Here is a 21042-nt window from a genome sequence, read left to right on the forward strand (position 1 = left end):
CAGACAACCATTCACACTCACATTCACACCTACGGTCAATTTAGAGTCACCAGTTAACCTAACCTGCATGTCTTTGGACTGTGGGGGAAACCGGAGCACCCGGAGGAAACCCACGCAGACACGGGGAGAACATGCAAACTCCGCACAGAAAGGCCCTCGCCGGCCACGGGGCTCGAACCCGGACCTTCTTGCTGTGAGGCGACAGCGCTAACCACTACACCACCATGCCACCCTTGTGTATTTCCTTTTTGAGGAAAATTGTAGCATAGAGCAGTGTTGTTCTGAATGGAGGTAGAGTTCATTTCTGGGCTGAAGTATTGTTAAAATTATTTGCTAAAGCACAGCATAGTGTAACATGAGTGCATGTGCACGGGAGCGAGAGAATTAGTCGCTGATGACAGATTTGACTCCTTTTAAATGAAGCACCCTGAGCTGAATGATGACTGTGTAGACTCTACTCTGTTGTCATGGAGACAGGAAGACTAGGCATGACTAGCCAGATTAATATTTTGGTCACATGGCAGACTTGGGGTCTTTTGCCCAGCTTCTCTCTCTCTTTCTCTCACCATACCTCCTCGCACTTCTTTTCCCTAGACAGCCAAAAACCTATTTTCATGAAACACACAGTACACATGATTTAGTCATTATACAGACCAGTGATCTATTTCTAACCTGGGGGGTGGGGTGGGGTGGGGTGAATGGGTAGTGACAGTTTAGTGCGTCTCTGTCTCATTTCCACATTACTATCAGTCATATAAGCAGATATATCCAGCATCAGATGTCAGCTAGGTTGTCAGCTGATGTGTATAAACGATTGTGTGTAAACGAATCAGTGCCTGACAAGCTGGATTGCCCCCTGCTGGTTGGACAGCTGAGATCTTTTCTTCACCATCTTTGATTTTCTTCAGGTGGCAGAGGGCAGGACGGCAGCCCTATCATTATCTTCCCAGAATTCCCATCGTTTGGTGAGATCAGCGATCAAGAGTTTCACAATGTTCTCACCTATCTGACAAGCGTTCCCAGGTAAATAAACACAAAGTTTAAATGGGATTTATTCAAATAATTCTGTTTGTTCTGGATTTCTAAAACAAATCTTAGATATCTTATATTGTACTTGTAATTTTTCTCTACTTCCTGTTTGTCTTTGCTCCTTTTGGCACCTCACACAGTTAATATTTGGTGAAGTCTCCTTTGGAGGGGACCCCCCCAAAAAAAAACCAACCTTGACCATCTTTCTTTTTAACTTAGGTTTGCGCTTCAATTTAAACAATACAGTAATTTCAAATCTAGAGACTGAAATTGTCATTGCAAAATACAGATTTTGCATTCCTTCAACCATGTCTGTGTTGATTTTCATTACTTTCTTGAAAGATCCATCTTAAACCTCCTGGCAGTGGCATCCAGTTTTGTGCTAAAATACCATGTTGCTATCAATTATCATTCAAGTCCCTGGACCACCTGCTGCAAAACAGTGCATCAGTGATTCATTTATATCTATTACCTGATTTATAATAGAGTTAAACCATATGCATCTTTGGTACTGAAAGGTATCTGGCTTATCTCATGGTGCTGAAAACCAAAACTGTATATTAGGTCAAAGAAAGTAGAAAGTAGAATAAGAGAACACCTGTACGTGAAAACTATTAACATGGGAAAAGGAGGTAATTCCTGCAGACTTCAGAGATGCCCTCATTGTCACCCTTTTCAAGAAAAAGGACAAGACCATCTATGGAAACTATCGAGGGATCTTGCTCCTAGCAATCATGGGCAAAATCCTTGCTAGGATACTGGCTAATCATCTCTTACCAATCACAGAAGGGATACTTCCAGAGTCACAGTGGGGCTTTAGATGATCTAGAAGCACAGTGGATATGATATTCACAGCTAGACAGCTGCAAGAGAAATGCTGAGAACAAAACAGGCCACTGTACAGTATATGGCCTTTATAGATCTGTCAAAGGCCTTTGACATGGTGAACCAGCCGGCATTGTGAACTATCCTATCTAAAATTGGATGCTCTACAAAATTCATTAGCATCCTTCAGCTACTACATGATGGCATGAAAGCCACCATACTGTCGAGGAACGGATCGAAAGTGAGCCTTTCAACATAACTACCGGAGTCAAGCAAGGATGCGTAATTGCGCCTACCCTGTTTTCAGTTTTCATTTCTGTGATACTCCACCTTGTTGATGGCAAATTACCTGATCGCGTCCAAATCGTCTACAGAATGGACGGAAACCTCTTTCACCTAAGTAGACTAAAGGCAAAGACTAAGATATCTACCACCTCTGTGATCAAGCTCCAGTATGCAGACGACAGTGTTGTGCGTGCCCTCTCTGCAGATGACCTCCAAACCATCTTGAGTGTGTTTACAAAGGCCTATGAGAGTCTTGGCCTGAAGCTGAACATTAAGAAGACCAAAGTGCTATTTCAGCCGCCGCCAAAGGTAGCCATGGAGGAGCCACGACTTGTAATCAATGACACAATCTTGGAAAATGTCACCCATTTCCCCTACCTTGGAAGTCATCTATCAACAACTGCTGATATTGATGTGGAAGTACAACACCGGCTAAGCTGTGCCTGTGCGGCTTTCGGGCGGCTCAGGAAACGAGTTTGTGAAGAAAAGGACCTTCATCCTGAAACCAAGGTACGGTACGTGTCTACAAGGTGGTCATTATCCCGACCCTGCTGTATGCAAGTGAGACCTGGACAACTTACAGGAGTTATCTGAAAAGCTTGGAAAAGTACAATCAACGTTGTCTCTGTAAAATCTTAGATATCAGCTGGCAAGACAAGTAGACAAATATTAGTGTCTTGGAAGAGGCCAACAGTACAAGCATCGAAACCATGATTGTCCGCAACCAGTTGTGCTGGACAGGGCACTTCCTACAGATGCCTGATTATTGCCTACCGAAGCATCTTCTGTTTTCCCAACTTTGGGAAGGTCAACGGACACTGGGTGGCCAACGCAAACGTTTCAAAGACAATCTCAAGTCCAACCTAAAGAGATGTGACACTGGCATTGACAACTGGGAGGGGCTAGCCAAAGAACGCCCTGTTTGGAGATGTTTGGTGGCCAAAGGCAATAAGACCTATAAAGAAAGCCTATGCCGAGATGCAACCAGGAGGAGGGAGAGAAGGAAAGCGTGACAAGCAACTAACAGCAACTCTCTTCCCCCGGAGCCCACTACCCAGTGTCCTCATTGCTGCAGCGTATGCAAGTCCAGGATTGGCCTTGTCAGCCATCTGCGAGTACATAAGAGAACAATCTTACTCGTTAGTGAGCGATAGCTGAAAAAAAAATTAAGTCAAAGGCTATAGAGTTTTGCCATGCATATTTTAAGGGAAAATGCAATCATGAAAATGATTTAGAGATCTGTAGAGGTACTGTAAGTAATGTGTACAGAATGTTTATAATGCCTATTTTATACCATAATTTGTGCCTATTCTTCTGAATACTACTAATGAATCTGGAGGTGACAGTAATGCCTGTGTGTTTCAGTTTGAGTGCAGCAGGGGTGGGCTTCATCTTAGTGATTGACAGGCGCCAGGATCGCTGGGCGTGTCTGAAAGGGACGTTACTCCGTATCTCGGTAAGTGTGTGAGGGTGCATTAATTATATGGTATGACATTAAGAAGGTGCAGCAAGGTGGTGTAGTGGTTAGCACTGTCACCTCACAGCAAGAAGGTTCTGGGTTTGAACCTTGCAACCGACTGAGGTCTTTCTGTACTGAGTTTGCATGTTCTCCCAGTGTCTGCGTGGGTTTCCTTCCAAAGGCATGTGGATTATGTCAACTGGCTGCCCGTGAATATTTGTCTCTGTAATAGATTAGTGACCTGCCCAAGGTGTACCCCGCCTTTTGCCTGAAGTCAGCTGGGATTGGCTCCAGCTTCTCTTGTGACCCTGATGGATAAGTGTTATAGATAATGAATGGATAGCTGGACAATTAAAAGGCATAATCACTGATAAAAGGACCACTATATATTTATTGTATTATTGTTCAGCTTTTAAAAAGTGGAAAATTTGTGTTGATCATGTCATTGCAATAATAAGGTAGGATTATTTCAGTGGTATTTGCTTTGTATTTCCAGAGTGGCTTCCCAGGAAACCTACGGATGGTTCTGGTGCTGCGGCCCCACACATTCCTCCAGCGCACTCTTTCAGACATTTTCTTCAAATTACATGGAGATAATTTCCAGATGAAAGTGCCGGTAAGTCAGCGACCTTTTATCTGTCGGTGTTTCGATATGCAATACGTGTAAAAAAAAAAACCCATGTTGAATATGTTGTGTGTATTTGTGTGAGTAGGTTATCATGCTGAGCTCAGTGGCTGAGCTCCATTCGTATATAGAGCGAAGTCAGCTGACTCAAGAACTAGATGGCACTCAGCAATATTGCCATAAGACCTGGATCTCCCACCGCACAGTAAGAAGCTCCACCCATTAAAAAAATGTTTAAATATACACAAATGGTTTCCATATAAGGGCAGCACAGTGGTGTAGTGTTGCCTCACAGCAAAGAAGGTCCGGGTTCGAGCCCTGTGGCCGGCGAGGGCCTTTCTGTGCGGAGTTTGCATGTTCTCCCCGTGTCCGCGTGGGTTTCCTCCGGGTGCTCCGGTTTCCCCCACAGTCCAAAGACATGCAGGTTAGGTTAACTGGTGACTCTAAATTGACCGTAGGTGTGAATGTGAGTGTGAATGGTTGTCTGTGTCTATGTGTCAGCCCTGTGATGACCTGGCGACTTGTCCAGGGTGTACCCCGCCTTTCGCCCGTAGTCAGCTGGGATAGGCTCCAGCTTGCCTGCGACCCTGTAGGACAGGATAAGTGGCTACAGATAATGGATGGATGGATGGTTTCCATATAACAGTGGAACATAATACAGCATAATATGACATAGTTATAACACAACTATTACATTCATCATACAGGAACACAACACAGCAATAACTAACTGTATCACAACTGTATATACACTGATTAGCCATAGCATTATGACCACTGAGAGGTGAAGTGAATACCATTGATTATCTCATTACAATGGCACTTATCAAGGGGTGGGATATATTAGGCAGCAAGAGAACAGTTAGGGTAGGCTGACACTTGCATGATTCCGTGGCACGCATTGGCACGACTCGAGTCGTGTCAGTGCGCAAACTAGTCGTAAACTGGCGTGAAGTGTGCGTAACCCTAGGCTGACACTTGCACGACTTTTGGCCACGATTTTGTCGTGGCAAGTCGTGCCATTTTGGGGCACGAACTGGGAGGCTCCCGCACTGTTGACGACTACTTCACGCATAGTTCACGACGAGTTCACGAATGCATGCCCGTCCACATTCATGAACTGGCACGACGAGTTCACGCATAGTTTGCGCATAGTTTACGCACTTCCCGCATTGGCACGACGAGTTTGCGCAATTCGGACGGTGTCGTGCCGACTTGGGCATGCCTGTGTCATGCACAACCTCATCCTCATCAGATACCCACACGCAATTTCAGAAGTGGACCGCGAAGATCCGGACACACATGATCTGATCCCTGGTGGATGGAGGACTGACCGACACCTGCAGGGGCTGCTGCCTCTAACCGGCCATCATACCCAGAAGGATGCAAAGGATCAGCGAGACTACCTGTCACATTACTACATGTCCCCTGCTGGTGCTGTCCCTTGGCAAGAAAGAATGGTAGTAGCTTCATGAGCTGCATCCACAGTTGTTCCATTTTTGAAATAAAAGAAACGAAACTCCTCCCCCCCAAAAAAAAGTAATGAAGGAATAGAAAATAAAAGACATTAAAGAAAAAAGCAAGAAAAAAAATTGCGAATGGCGAGAAGTGTCCGGGAAGCCCTGTATATACCCCCGCACCGACGCGAGCGCCACTGTCGCGCAGAAGTCGTGAACTGCTCGTGAACTCGTCGTGAACTGCTCGTGCCATGCGCAAACTGTTCGTGAAGTGCGTAAACTAGTCGTGAACTGCTTGTGCCATCAATGCGTGACCATGTCAGTGGGAAGGCACGGCCACGCTGCGACACGCACCAATTCATGAACATGTCGTGAACTACTCGTGAACTCGACGTGAGCTGTTCGTGAACTATTCGTGGCAGTTCGTGACAGTCGTGGCATGGCGCGCACTTCCACGCACTGGCACGCATCCTCCCGCATCGTCCCGACGAGATCACGACGAGATCACGAACAGTTTGCGCATAGTTCACGACCCGGTCGTGAAATTTTGTCGTGACCAAAATTTTGAACATTTCAAAATTCTCGTCCCGACATGGCACGCAGTCACGACGGGTTTACACACACTTCATGCCAGTTTACGACTAGTTTGCGCACTGGCACGACTCGAGTCGTGCCAATGCGTGCCACGGAATCGTGCAAGTGTCAGCGTACCCGTCGTGACTGTGCGCCATGTCGGGACGAGAATTTTGAAATGTTCAAAATTTTGGTCACGACAAAATTTCGCGACCGGGTCGTGAACTATGCGCAAACTGTTCGTGATCTCGTCGTGAACTCGTCGGGACGATGCGGGAGGATGCGTGCCAGTGCGTGGAAGTGCGCGCCATGCCACGACTGTCACGAACTGCCACGAATAGTTCACGAACAGCTCACGTCGAGTTCACGAGTAGTTCACGACATGTTCACGAATTGGTGCGTGTCGCAGCGTGGCCGTGGCACTCGCGTCGGTGCGGGGGTATATATAGGGCTTCCCGGACACTTCTCGCCATTCGCAATTTTTTTCTTGCTTTTTTCTTTAATGTATTTTATTTTCTATTCCTTCATGACTTTTTTTGGGGGGGAATTTCATTTCTTTTATTTCAAAAATGGAACAACTGTGGATGCAGCTCATGAAGCTACTACCATTCTTTCTTGCCAAGGGACAGCACCAGCAGGGGACATGTAGTAATGTGACAGGTAGTCTCGCTGATCCTTTGCATCCTTCTGGGTATGATGGCCGGTTAGAGGCAGCAGCCCCTGCAGGTGTCGGTCAGTCCTCCATCCATTAGGGATCAGATCATGTGTGTCTGGATCTTCGCGGTCCACTTCTGAAATTGCGTGTGGGTATCTGATGAGGATGAGGTTGTGCATGACACAGGCGTGCCCAAGTCGGCACGACACCGTCCGAATTGCGCAAACTCGTCGTGCCAATGCGGGAAGTGCGTAAACTATGCGCAAACTATGCGTGAACTCGTCGTGCCAGTTCGTGAATGTGGACGGGCACGCATTCGTGAACTTGTCGTGAACTATGCGTGAACTAGTCGTGAACAGTGCGGGAGCCTCCCAGTTCGTGCCCCAAAATGGCACGACTTGCCACGACAAAATCGTGGCCAAAAGTCGTGCAAGTGTCAGCCTAGGGTTATGCAATACAGCAGTAACAACGGTATCAAAGCCAAAACACAAAACATAACTCAGTAACATAATGGACCCAAGTATATCAGTCATAACTAGATCTAGTTAGTGATTGAAAGATTTCAATACAGATACTCATCTGATACAGTGGTGATAACAAAGCAATATTTTTGTTCTAATTGTGACAAAAAGCAAAACACACATTATTGTATCCAGTGCAGATAATATAGCCTGTACTGCTGATATATAACTAGCTATGTACACACACACACACACACACACACACAGAAGTTTGTAGATATAATGATTGAAACAAGCAAAGTTTTTACAGTCTTCAACAGTCAGTATTCCTGTTCTTGGCTGGCAGGATTGGAACCCAATGTGGTCTTCTTCTGTACTGTAAATTTAGTACTGAGTAGTCATTCTGAAATGTTGTGGTTGGTCCCTTTTGAGTACAGATTTTTTGCATCCATCCATCCATCCATCCATCCATCCATCCATCCATTCATCCATCCATCCATCATAACAGAATTGTATCACAGCTGTACTATAGTGACACTAGGCAAACAAAACAAAAATGAAGAACTGATATGAAAATCTGATTCAGAACGGACATCCAAGTGCAGTGTACACCCAAGCTAAACGTTTTTACCCAGCACCGTTATTGCATGAGGGTTTCCCTTCGTGTAGCTTTAACCCATGTTGTGTTTCCATTTGTGTCTAGGACATAGAAGGCTTTGCTGTCTTAGTAAAGAGGATCACACAAAGACTGCAGGTGTTTGGTAGGGAACTGGCAGAGACTGAGCTACCCAACACCACTCTAGCAACAAGCAATCTGCTCAACACACACAGCAGCAAGAAAGAGAGCATGAAGGTACAATTCAACTAAAATGTCTATTCAGGTTTGTCTGTTCTCCCGAAGGGATACGAGTACCTGAATTGAATTGGATTGAATTGCTCCCTAAAGGAGGAGCTGGCAGGAGCTCTTGGACAAGGGCGTGAGATCTTAGAGAACATTCGTGAACCAGTGCGCAGGGATCCAGACGGCACTCTGAACCCTGACCAGCTGGAGAATTTGGCCACTGTGCATAGGTGAATCTAGAGCCCAGAACCTGAAGCTACATCACTTAGATATAGAATGGACCACAATTTACTCTACATTTTCATCATTCATAATTGTTTCTTTCTGTTGTTTTGTCTCAGGCTGTTGTCGCAGTTAAACGAGAGCTCAGCAGCATTTGATGATTTCTGGCGACAGCATAAGAATAAGCTGGAACTGTCCTTGCAACTCTGCCAGTTTGAACAGAACTTTCAGCAGGTCACACTTTAACATTAACTCAAAACTAAAGCATTATCACAACCCATGGAATAACTGGAGCTAGTTGGCTGGGTGAAAAATAATCTTGTTATGATCTGCACTTTGCAGGTGTCTGCAGAGATGAAACTAGTGACTGACAGACTGGCTGCTTTCTCACATTTAGGAATAAGTCAAATCCACACAGAACATCTCCTCAGAGAACTGACTGAACAGGAAGAGAAATCATTTGTAAGTCCTTTCATCTCACACACACACACACACACACACACACACACACACACACACACAGTTGTGGGCGGCACGGTGGTGTAGTGGTTAGCGCTGTTGCCTCACAGCAAGAAGGTCCGGGTTCAAGCCCCATGGCCGACGAGGGCCTTTCTGTGCAGAGTTTGCATGTTCTCTCCGTGTCCGCGTGGGTTTCCTGCGGGTGCTCCGGTTTCCCCCACAGTCCAAAGACATGCAGGTTAGGTTAACTGGTGACTCTAAATTGACCGTAGTTGTGAATGTGAGTGTGAATGGTTGTCTGTGTCTAAAGCCCTGTGATGACCTGGCAACTTGTCCAGGGTGTACCCTGCCTTTTGCCCGTAGTCAGCTGGGATAGGCTCCAGCTTGCCTGCGACCCTGTAGAACAGGATAAAGTGGCTAGAGATAATGAGATGAGACACACAGTTGTGGTCAGAAGTTTACATCCAGTGACATGAATGCCATCTTGGATATGAATGTCATGGGAATATTTGGGCTTTCAGTAATTTCTTTGAACTGTTCTTTTTCTGTGGCAGAATGTACAGCATACATCTTTAATTAAAAAAACTAGAATTTAAATTTTCTTTGGGTTTTCTGAAATCAACACAGGGTCAAGATTATACATACAGGGTCAAAAATGTACATACGCACACTTAGTAGATTATTAATTCAGAGGTGCTGAAACTTCCAAAACATCTCTTATTTTGCCAAGGCTGTGATCATGATTGACTACAGCTGGTAGCTTCTCTGTGCCTTCATAAAAATTGTTTGTTTACAGCACTCATTGGATTGACCAACACATAATACAATGGGAAAGTCCAAGGAGCTCAGTGCAGATCTGTGAAAGAGGATCACAGATGTACACAACTCCGAAATGTCTCTTGGAGCCATTTCTAAACAACTGCAAATTACAGTATAAAATCAGTTCAAACAATTTTATCCAAGTTATTGTGAGGTGTAGTCACTTTGCCAAGCCACTTTGCTTCAAGAAAACCCAAACTGTCACCCTCAGCTGAAAGGAAATTGTTTTGGATGGTCAGGAACAACCTGGCAACCACCATGGCACAGCCCTGCCATGAACTGGAAGCTGATGGATCACTGTCTAGAGTTCAGATCACTATGGATTAAGAGGCTGCTATCCAAGAAATAACCTCTTGCTCCAAAATTGATACCTTCAAGCTTAACTAAAGTTTGAAGCTGACCACGCAGGCAAAGAAAAAGCCTTCTGGAGGAAAGCTGTAGGGTCACATGAGACAAAGGTTGAGTTGTTTGGCCACAATGACCACCATGTACAGAGGAACACTGTACCAGCTGGTGGTGATGGTAGGATCATCATGCTCTGGGGCTGTTTTGCTGCCAGTGGAACTGATTCATTGCACAAAGTGGATGGAATAGTGAAGAAGGAGGACTACCTCAGAATTCTTCAGCATAAACCATCAGAAACTTGAATATGATTTGGGACTTGGGAGTTACAACAGGACAATGAACCCAAACACACATCAGAGCTGGTTGTGGAGGATAAAGCAGGCTAACATTAAGCTTAAAACAAGTCAACCCTTCAACCCTATTGAAAATATATGGACCATGCTTATAAGTCGAGTCCATGCCAAGAAAAAAAAATCAAATAATTGAACTCTACCAATTCTACCATAAAGAGTCATCAAGTATCCAACCAGAATTCTGCCAGAAGCTTGTTCATGGTAAACAAAAATGTTTGGTTAAGGTGAATCTTGCAAAGAGACATTTTACCCAAATATTCGGTGTGCTGTATGTATATTTTTGACCATGTATGTTTAATTTTGACCCTGTGTTGATTTCAGAAAACCAAAAGAAAATTGAAACTTGTGCAGCAAATTCTAGTGTTTTTTTAAATGAAAGACTTATGCTGTACATTCTGCCACAGAAAAAGAACAGTTCAAAGAAATTACTGAAAGCCCAAATATTGCCATGACATTCATGTCACTGTATGTAAACTTCTGACCACACACACACACACACACACACACACACACACATATATATATATATATATATATATATATATATATATATATATAGAGAGAGAGAGAGAGAGAGAGAGAGAGACGAAGGAGTGAAACATTTTTCAACACGAGAAGATAAACTTGTGCCACTGTGTAATGTTCTTTATATTATATGGACACATCTGCAAAAATTAATCAAAAGTTAAAAAAGAATTGAAATTTTGAACCGGTTCACCGTTTTGACAATGTGTGTCAAGTCAGCGGGAAAACATTGGAAGTGACGTCATCAGAGTGAAGACATTGGAAAATATGTTATTCAGGTCCGGGATGTATTTTGTATGAAAAATATGAGTTTTTCAACATCAGAAGAAAAACTTCATATCTTCAAGCCAACATGTGATTTTCTTTTTATTATCGAGACCCATTCAGGGTGGTGCAGTGGTTACCACTGTTGCCTTTCAGCAAGAAGGTTCTGGGTTCAACCCAGTGGCTGACAAGGGCCTTTCTATGTGGAGTTTGCTCTGATTTCCCCCCACAGTCCAAAGACATGTGGTAAGATTAACTGGCTACATGAAATTACCCATAGTTGTGGACGGTTGAGAGATGAAAACCTCTATAATAATCCAGTAGAAAGCAACAGGAAGCTGCGACTGCAAATTTCCCTAGAAACTTTGACGGAAGTCAGAGCAGCCACATTACTGCAGTGACATGCAAAATAGTGAGCGAGACACATTCACAAACAAAAATTATGCACGAAATTCATCGAGGATATTGGAAAATATGTTACTCGATGTCCCAGATGTAGTTCATATGAAAATTAGGAGTGTCATTTTTCCCAGTAAACACTTTGTGTATATAATAAATGGAATTATGTGGTAAACAAAAAAGTGTTAAAAAACAAAATATGTTTGATAGTTTAGATTCTTCAAAGTAGCCAGCATTTACCCTGATGACGCTTTGCACACTACTGGCATTATCTTAACCAGCTTCATGAGGTCGTCACCTGGAATGCTTTTCAGTTAACAGCTACAGTTAGGTCCATATATATTTGGACACTGACACAAATTTTGTTTTTTTTTTTACCTGTTTACTGAAACATATTCAAGTTGTAGTTATATAATGGACATGAACATAAAGTCCAGACTTTCAGCTTTCATTTGAGGGGATCCACATAAAAATTGGATGAAGGGTTTAGGAGTTTCAGCTCCTTAACATGTGCCACCCTGTTTTTAAAGGGACCAAAAGTAATTGGACAATTGACTCAAAGGCTATTTCATGGGCAGGTGTGGGCAATTCCTTCGTTATGTCATTCTCAATTAAGCAGATAAAAGGCCTGGAGTTGATTTGAGGTGTGGTGCTTGCATTTGGAAGATTTTGCTGTGAAGAAAACATGCGGTCAAAGGAGCTCTCCATGCAGGTGAAACAAGCCATCCTTAAGCTGCGAAAACAGAAAAAAAAACATCTGAGAAATTGCTACAATATTAGGAGTGGCAAAAGCTACAGTTTGGTACGTCCTGAGAAAGAAAGAGAGCACCGGTGAACTCATCAGTGCAAAAAGACCTGGACGCCCACAGAAGACAACAGTGGTGGATGATCGCAGAATAATTTCCATGGTGAAGAGAAACCCCTTTACAACAGCCAACCAAGTGAACAACACTCTCCAGGAGGTAGGCGTATCAATATCCAAATCTACCATAAAGAGAAGACTGTGTGAAAGTAAATACAGAGGGTTCACTGCATGGTGTGAGCCACTCATAAGCCTCAAGAATAAAAAGGCTAGATTGGACTTTGCTAAAAAACATCTAAAAAAGCCAGCACAGTTCTGGAAGAACATTCTTTGGATAGATGAAACCAAGATCAACCTCTACCAGAATGATGGAAAGAAAAAAGTATGGCGAAGGCGTGGTACAGCTCATGATCCAAAGCATACCACATCATCTGTAAAACACAGCGGAGGCAGTGTGATGGCTTGGGCATGCATGGCTGCCAGTGGCACTGGGTCACTAGTGTTTATTGATGATGTGACACAGGACAGAAGCAGCCGGATGAATTCTGAGGTATTCAGAGACATACTGTGTACTCAAATCCAGCCAAATGCAGCCAAACTGATTGGTCGGCGTTTCATAATACAGATGGACAATGACCCAAAACATAAAGCCAAAGCAACCCAGGAGTTTATTAAAGCAAAGAAGTGGAATATTCTTGAATGGCCAAGTCAGTCACCTGATCTCAACCCAATTGAGCATGCATTTCACTTGTTAAAGACTAAACTTCAGACAGAAAGACCCACAAACAAACAGCAACTGAAAACCGCTGCAGTAAAGGCCTGGCAAAGCATTAAAAAGGAGGAAAAACAGCATCTGGTGATGTCCATGAGTTCAAGACTTCAGGCAGTCATTGCCAACAAAGGGTTTTCAACCAAGTATTAGAAATGAACATTTTATTTACAATTATTTAATTTGTCCAATTACTTTTGAGCCCCTGAAATGAAGGGATTGTGTTTAAAAAATGCTTTAGTTCCTCACATTTTTATGCAATCATTTTGTTCAACCCACTGAATTAAAGCTGAAAGTCTGAACTTCAACTGCATCTGAATTGTTTTGTTCACAATTCATTGTGGTAATGTACAGAACCAAAATTAGAAAAATGTTGCCTCTGTCCAAATATTTATGGCCCTAACTGTATGCCTCGCCAAAAGTTAATTAGTGGATTAATTTCTTGCCTTCTTAATGTGTTTGAGATCAAACAGTAAACAGGAAATAATAATAATACAGTAAATAGCCCTATTCCACAACTGTAGTAATCCATATGTCAAGAAGCGCTCAACTAAGTAAAGAGAAATGACATCCATCATTACTTTAAGACATGACGTGTCTTTTCATTAATAAAAATAAAGAAAAATCATTGGATTGGAAGGTGTGTCCAAACTTTTGAATGGTACTGTATGTATCTATATTTACGTCTATTCTCATCATTCTTTTTTTCCCCTCAATCTCATTCATTATCTCGCTCCTTCTTCCCAACAGGAAATTTTGGACAGGATGGATGCCCTTGTTACTGAAGGCCAACGTTTCATTGACAGCTGTGAAAACAGTGATGATAATGTTAAGATGAAGTGTGCTGACCTGCAAAACACCAGAGAGAAACTCTTACAGAATCTCAAAGCCAAGAGAGGTCTGCTGCTACAGACCAATGAGCTCCATCAGAAACTGCAGAGTGTGAGAACACACACACACAAATCTAAACCTACCACCTACCTTAATACCGCTATCCATGTGTACAGTATTTACTGATACACAGACATATACTGTACATTAAGGCATGAGTTTTTTGGCATCGGAGGACTGTTAATTTTACTGAAGAATATTAATATGCATCAGTATTACGTTATTCCACTCTCCTATAGTATCATCTTGTTTTACAGGGCAAATTCCACATGAAGGAGGGAATGAAGTTTATGAAAGTGCAAAGCTGTCATTTAGAACGTAAACTCTTTCTCTTTCAGGTGTGTAAATGGTGTGATGATGGTATTTACATGCTGGCATCTCAGCAGCTTGACAAGTGTCAATCACAGGAGGGGGCGGAGTCCGCACTACAGGAGCTGGAGAGCTACATGGAGACAGCCACCGATCTGCAGCAGTGGGATGCGTGTTTGTTCTCTAGAGAGTATGAAAATGTGTTAAACAAAGACCTGAAGGTGAGCAGGACCTAGTATGATGGTACATGATATTTGTTTCAATATTCGAATGTCTCTAGGCGGGTTAACTCAGCGAGCAGACGTCTTCCGAAATCATCTATTCACAGTGTGGTATCCTAGAAGTAATAGCCGAGAGACAGTAACATTACGGTTTTTGTGCTTCCAACTTTCTTCTTCTTCTTCTTCCCCAATCCAACACAATACACTTGTACTGTATGGTGCACTCTAGCACTCTCAGGAGACCAGTAATGGTAACAGGACACAACACATAGAAGCTAGCAAATTTTGATTCAGGGAAAAGGACAATGCTCATTATGTTCATGGAGAAATACGATTGTGTCTTCTCGTGTGTGTGTTTGCATGTGTTACAGGAACAAATAGAGCGAGTGTTTGAAAAAAGAGCTTTGCTACAGGAAATGTTTGAGAAAAGGAGGGTCAGTCTAACGAAACTAGCAGCCAAACAGACACGCCCAGTCCAGCCTGTAGCCCCAACACCTGAAGCCATTAAATCACCTCCTTCCTCACCAGGTCCATGTCTGGTATCTTCTCTTTAATTTGTGTTCTTTTATGCACGTGAAATACTTCTCTCTCTCTCTCTCTCTCTCTCTTTGAAATGTCTGAGGGACTTTTCAATCATCCAGCTTATGCTGAATGTCTCATGTCCCTCACTTCTCCTTCACTTCCTGCTGAAATGCTCTAACTAAAATGTCTGTATTTCTCATTCAGCTCTTCGAGATTGCAGGAAGAGTTATGCTAGCATAGACTCACAGAGTGACTATACTGAAGTAAGATATTTTTATGACCACATTTCACTGTTCAACCATACCAAGTACAGTACCTTGCATTTGTTTTTGAACAAATGGTGGACATTTTAGTCCTTAGTCAGCTCCTATACTGGAATTGTATATTTCTTCACTTCATCATTTTGCATAAACCTACTGTACATGTACACTCACCGGCCACTTGAATAGGAACTTGTTGTCGATTCTAAGACTCCTGTTCTTGGCTGCAGGACTGGAACCCAATGTGGTCTTCTGCTGTTGCATGCTGAGATGCTTTTCTGCTCACCACGGTTGTAAAGAGTGATTATATGAGTTACTACAGTGGTGCTTGAAGGTTTGTGAACCCTTTAGAATTTTCTATATTTCTGCATAAATATGACCTAAAACATCATCAGATAAAGAGAACCCGGTTAAACAAATGAGACAAAAATATTATAATTGGTCATTTATTTATTGAGGAAAATTATCCAATATTACATATCTGTGAGTGGCAAAAGGATGTGAACCTCTAGGATTAGCAGTTCATTTGAAGGTGAAGTTAGAGTCAGGTGTTTTCAATCAATGGGATGACAATCAGGTGTGAGTGGGCACCCTGTTTTATTTAAAGAAAAGGGATCTATCAAAGTTTGATCTTCACAACACGTTTGTGGAAGTGTATCATGGCACGAACAAAGGAGATTTCTGAAGACCTCAGAAAAAGTGTTGTTGATGCTCATCCAGCTGGAAAAGGTTACAAAGCCATCTCTAAAGAGTTTGGACTCCACCAATCCACAGTCAGACAGATTGTGTACAAATGGAGGAAATTCAAGACCATTGTTACCCTCCCCAGGAGTGGCTGACCAACAAAGATCACTCCAAGAGCAAGGCGTGTAATAGTTGGCGAGGTCACAAAGGACCCCAGGGTAACTTCTAAGCAACTGAAGGCCTCTCTCACATTGGCTAATGTTAATGTTCATGAGTCCACCATCAGGAGAACAATGAACAACAATGGTGTGCATGGCAGGGTTGCAAGGAGAAAGCCACTGCTCTCCAAAAAGAACATTGCTGCTCATCTGCAGTTTGCTAAAGATCACGTGGACAAGCCAGAAGGCTATTGAAAAAATGTTTTGTGGATGGATGAGACGAAAATAGAACTTTTTGGTTTAAATGAGCAGCGTTATGTTTGGAGAAAGGAAAACACTGCATTCCAGCATGAGAACCTTTTCCCATCTGTGAAACATGGTGGTGGTAGTATCATGGTTTGGGCCTGTTTTGCTGCATCTGGGCCAGGACGGCTTGCCATCATTGATGGAACAATGAATTCTGAATTATACCAGCAAATTCTAAAGGAAAATGTCAGGACATCTGTCCATGAACTGAATCTCAAGAGAAGGTGGGTCATGCAGCAAGAGAACAACCCTAAGCACACAAGTCGTTCTACCAAAGAATGGTTAAAGAAGAATACAGTTAATGTTTTGGAATGACCAAGTCAAAGTCCTGACCTTAATCCAATCAAAATGTTGTGGAAGGACCTGAAGCGAGCAGTTCATGTGAGGAAACCCACCAACATCCCAGAGTTGAAGCTGTTCTGTACGGAGGAATTCCTCCAAGCCGGTGTGCAGGACTGATCAACAGTTACTGGAAACGTTTAGTTGCAGTTATTGCTGCACAAGGGGGTCACACCAGATACTGAAAACAAAGGTTCACATCCTTTTGCCACTCACAGATATGTAATATTGGATCATTTTCCTCAATAAATAAATGACCAAGTATAATATTTTTGTCTCATTTGTTTAACTTTATCTACTTTTAGGACTTGTGTGAAAATCTGATGTTTTAGATCATATTTATGCAGAAATATAGAAAATTCTAAAGGGTTCACAAACCTTCAAGCGCCACTGTATATCCTTCACCAATCTGGTCATTTTCCTCTAACGTCTCTTATCAACAAGGTGTTTGTTTCCACCCACAAAACTATCACTCACTCAATATTTTTTTGTTTTTCGCACCATTCTGTGTAAACTCGAGAGACTGTTGTCTGTGAAAACAAACCCCAGGAGATCAGCAGTTTCTGAAATACTCAAACCAGTCCATCTGACTCAAACCAACACCCTGAAGCTGAAGCTTTTGATTTGTATCTGTATGATTTTATGCATTGTGCTGCTGTCAAGGGATCAGCTGATTAGAGAACTGCATAAAACAGCAGGTGGATGGGTGTTCCTTATAAAGTGGCTGGTTAGTATATGTACCAAAAGAAAATATAGGATAACTGTAAACTATGTAAACCTAAAATAGATCAATCATTTACCCTCTATGCTGGTAAGAAACATTTTTAAAAAGACCTTCAGACCTACAAAATTGTTCTAATTGTGCTAGTTAATTGTGTCCAGCTAATTGTGAGCTTCTTTGAGAAATCATGCTCCTCTGTGTGTAGGTGTCCTCTGAGCAAAATCATGGAAGCAGCCGGACTGCCTCGGTGTCAGATGAGGAAGAAAACCTGGCTGTACTCCGCAGGTCTGTCAGAGACTAAAAAGAAGGGAGAGATCTCTATATCTTGCAAAAAATGAGATTTGCATTTAGTGTGTATTTGTTTGTGTGCTTGTAGGCATGTAATGAATGAGCTGCTGGAAACAGAAAGAGCATATGTAGAAGAACTTCTGTGTGTTCTACAGGTAATATATCTTACGAGCAAATCATTAACAGCAAGATAGATAGATAGATAACTTTATTCATCATAGAGGGAAATATACATATTAAAGCACCACAGAGATTTAGAAAGTATGCTAATAGTAATTTAACATCTCATCTCATTATCTCTAGCTGCTTTATCCTGTTCTACAGGGTCACAGGCAAGCTGGAGCCTATCCCAGCTGACTACGGGCGAAAGGCGGGGTACACCCTGGACAAGTCGCCAGGTCATCACAGGGCTGACACATAGACACAGACAACCATTCACACTCACAGTCACACCTACGGTCAATTTAGAGTCACCAGTTAACCTAACCTGCATGTCTTTGGACTGTGGGGGAAACCGGAGCACCCGGAGGAAACCCACGCGGACACGGGGAGAACATACAAACTCCACACAGAAAGGCCCTCGTTGGCCACGGGGCTCGAACCTGGACCTTTTTGCTGTGAGGTGACAGCGCTAACCACTACACCACCGTGCCGCCTAATTTAACATTATAAATGAAATAAAAAAGAATAAATATACCTCTCTGGAAAGAAAATTAAGAGACCACTGCAAAATTATCGGTTTCTCTGGTTTTACTATTTATAGGTGTGTGTTTGAGGAACATGAACATCTTTGTTTTATTCTATAAACTACTGACAACATTTCCCCCAAATTCCACATCAAAATATTGTCACTTGGAGCATTTAAGTTCAGAAAATGACAACTGGTCCAAAAATAACAAAAAAGATGAAGTGTTTTCAGGCCTTCAATAATGCATAGAAATCAAGATCATATTCAATTCTAAACAATACAATCCTAATCTTTGAACTGAGATGAGTTCAGAAAGCAATATTTGGTGGAATAACCCTGACATTTAATCACAGCTTTCATGCGTCTTGGTATGCTCTCCACCAGTCTTTCACGTTACTCTTGGGTGACTTTATGCCACTGCTGGTGTAAAAATTCAATCAGCTCAGCTTTGTTTGATGACTTGTAAACATCCATCTTCCTCTTGAACACATTCCAGAGGTTTTCAGTGGGGTTCAGGTCTGGAGATTGGGCTGACCATGACAGGGTCTTGATCTTGTGGTCCTTGATTGACCTGGCTGTGTGGCATGGAGCATTGTCCTGCTGGAAAATCCAAACCTCAGAGTTAGGGAACATTGTCAGAGCAGAAGGAAGCAAGTTTTCTTCCAGAATAACCTTCGACATGGCTTGATTCGTGTATGCTTCACAAACAAAAATCTGCCCCATTCCAGTCTTGCTGAAGCACCCCCAGATCATCACTGATCCTCCACCAGATTTCACAATGGGTGCGAGACACTGTGGTTTGTAGGCCTGTCCAGGTCCCTGTCTAACCATTCGATGACCAGGTGATGGGAAAAGCTGAAAATTGGACTCATCAGAGAAGATGACCTTACTCCAGTCCTCTACGGTCCAATCCTTATGGTCCTTAGCAAACCTCAGCCTGGGTCTTCTTTGCTTCTCATCGATGAAGGGTTTTGCATGACTTCAACCCCGCTCGGAGGAGCCTGTTTCGAACCATCCTTGCCGTGCACTTAACCCCGGCTACCATTTGCCATTCTTTTTGTAGGTCACATGATGCCATCCTGCAGTTGTTGAGTGACATTCAAAGGAGTTGACGATCATCCCAGTCAGTGGAGAGTCATTTTCACCCTCTGCCAGTCTATAAGTTTGTTGTCCCCAATGTCTGCTGTTTGACCTTGTTCTTATGAACTGCCGTCTTCGAAATTTTCAGGATAGACACAACCCGACGCTCACTGTATCCCTCTGCCAGTAAAGCCAGAATTGAACCCTTCTTTTTCTCACTCACACCTTTTCTTTTTTCTCTTTTGGCATGATGAATAGATATTTTTTTGAATTCCAATTAAATTTAAAGTATGTCTGGCACTGTTTTTGCCAGCCAAAGTGGTCCTATTGCAAAAGGATAGTGATGACCACAGCAGTGTTTTATACACATTTCATCTTTAAATAAGATTTGGTCCACCTAATCAGTACTTCATTGAGTAAAATGAGGTGTGTTTGTGTTGGAATTCCAGCACAGACACTGGAATGAAATGGCTGCCATACATAGAGATGCTGATTTAAGAAATAAGAAAAAATTGAATTGGTCTCTTAATTTTTTTCCAGAGCTGTATAATTTCATAGACGAATGATTTATTGCGTCTGTATAAGAAGCAAGTAGAAATTGTGGTGCATGTCGGGGTGGGGTACGAGTGGCAGATACCAGGCCAGCTCAAGTCTGCCTTCAGTTCTCTGGGGTGGTGTAGATTTTTCTTTTCTTTTTTTTATTTTTACCAAATGCCTCAAGTGTTATACCATAAAGAAATATCAAGCACCTCTGAAGCCAATACATTACTTCATTTTGCATCAAAAAAACAAAATCAGATATCCTGCAAATGCAACTGGGTCCGATAGACATTTAGTTACTCTATACGCACCCTTAGTGTGTTCCTGCCCTCCCAGTTCAAGTCACATGGAAGATAGGTTAAACGTGTGCCGTTTCATACCACACAGGGCTATGCTGCCGAGATGGACAACCCTGCGATGGCTTCCATTATTCCCACTGCCCTACAGAACAAAAAGGATGTGCTGTTCGGGAACATGCAGGAGATCTACTTCTTCCACAAAACGTGAGCGCCACCTAATGGAGCCAAGGTTTCATTTAGCTTTGAACTGAGGCTTGTTTGACAATGTGTCAATATTTTATTGTTTTTAAAATGGTTCTGTCTCTCAGCATATTTCTGAAAGAGTTGGAGACTTACACAGATCACCCTGAGCTTGTGGGACGCTGTTTTCTGGAGAGAGTGAGTTTGACTTGAAAACTACTGTATCAAGTATGAACAAAATTTAAAGCAACACATGAAGGCAATATGGGTCGGCCTTTTTTTTTTTAAAAGATGGGAGACCTCCAGATTTATGAGAAATACTGCCACAATAAACCTCGCTCTGAGAGCCTCTGGAGACAGTGCTCAGACTGTGCGTTCTTTCAGGTAAA

The 21042-nt window shown here is 42.7% G+C and overlaps 1 protein-coding gene across 2 annotated transcripts in view; it reads left to right on the forward strand.

Annotated features, from left to right (window-relative positions):
• mcf2lb (mcf.2 cell line derived transforming sequence-like b) overlaps window positions 1-21042 on the forward strand; it is a 50594-nt gene that overhangs the window by 9916 nt on the left and 19636 nt on the right. For both annotated transcript variants that reach the window (XM_060929218.1, XM_060929219.1), the window contains exons 3-19: window positions 909-1023; window positions 3505-3595; window positions 4095-4214; window positions 4312-4428; window positions 8073-8222; window positions 8316-8440; window positions 8552-8666; window positions 8775-8894; window positions 13918-14109; window positions 14397-14588; window positions 14960-15116; window positions 15315-15373; window positions 17784-17863; window positions 17955-18021; window positions 20562-20677; window positions 20782-20851; window positions 20945-21037. In XM_060929218.1, the coding sequence (XP_060785201.1) occupies window positions 909-1023; window positions 3505-3595; window positions 4095-4214; window positions 4312-4428; window positions 8073-8222; window positions 8316-8440; window positions 8552-8666; window positions 8775-8894; window positions 13918-14109; window positions 14397-14588; window positions 14960-15116; window positions 15315-15373; window positions 17784-17863; window positions 17955-18021; window positions 20562-20677; window positions 20782-20851; window positions 20945-21037 (1979 nt within the window). The remainder of the gene's footprint in view (window positions 1-908; window positions 1024-3504; window positions 3596-4094; window positions 4215-4311; window positions 4429-8072; window positions 8223-8315; window positions 8441-8551; window positions 8667-8774; window positions 8895-13917; window positions 14110-14396; window positions 14589-14959; window positions 15117-15314; window positions 15374-17783; window positions 17864-17954; window positions 18022-20561; window positions 20678-20781; window positions 20852-20944; window positions 21038-21042) is intronic.

Source organism: Neoarius graeffei, chromosome 9, assembly GCF_027579695.1.
Source record: "Neoarius graeffei isolate fNeoGra1 chromosome 9, fNeoGra1.pri, whole genome shotgun sequence".
NCBI lineage: Eukaryota > Metazoa > Chordata > Actinopteri > Siluriformes > Ariidae > Neoarius > Neoarius graeffei.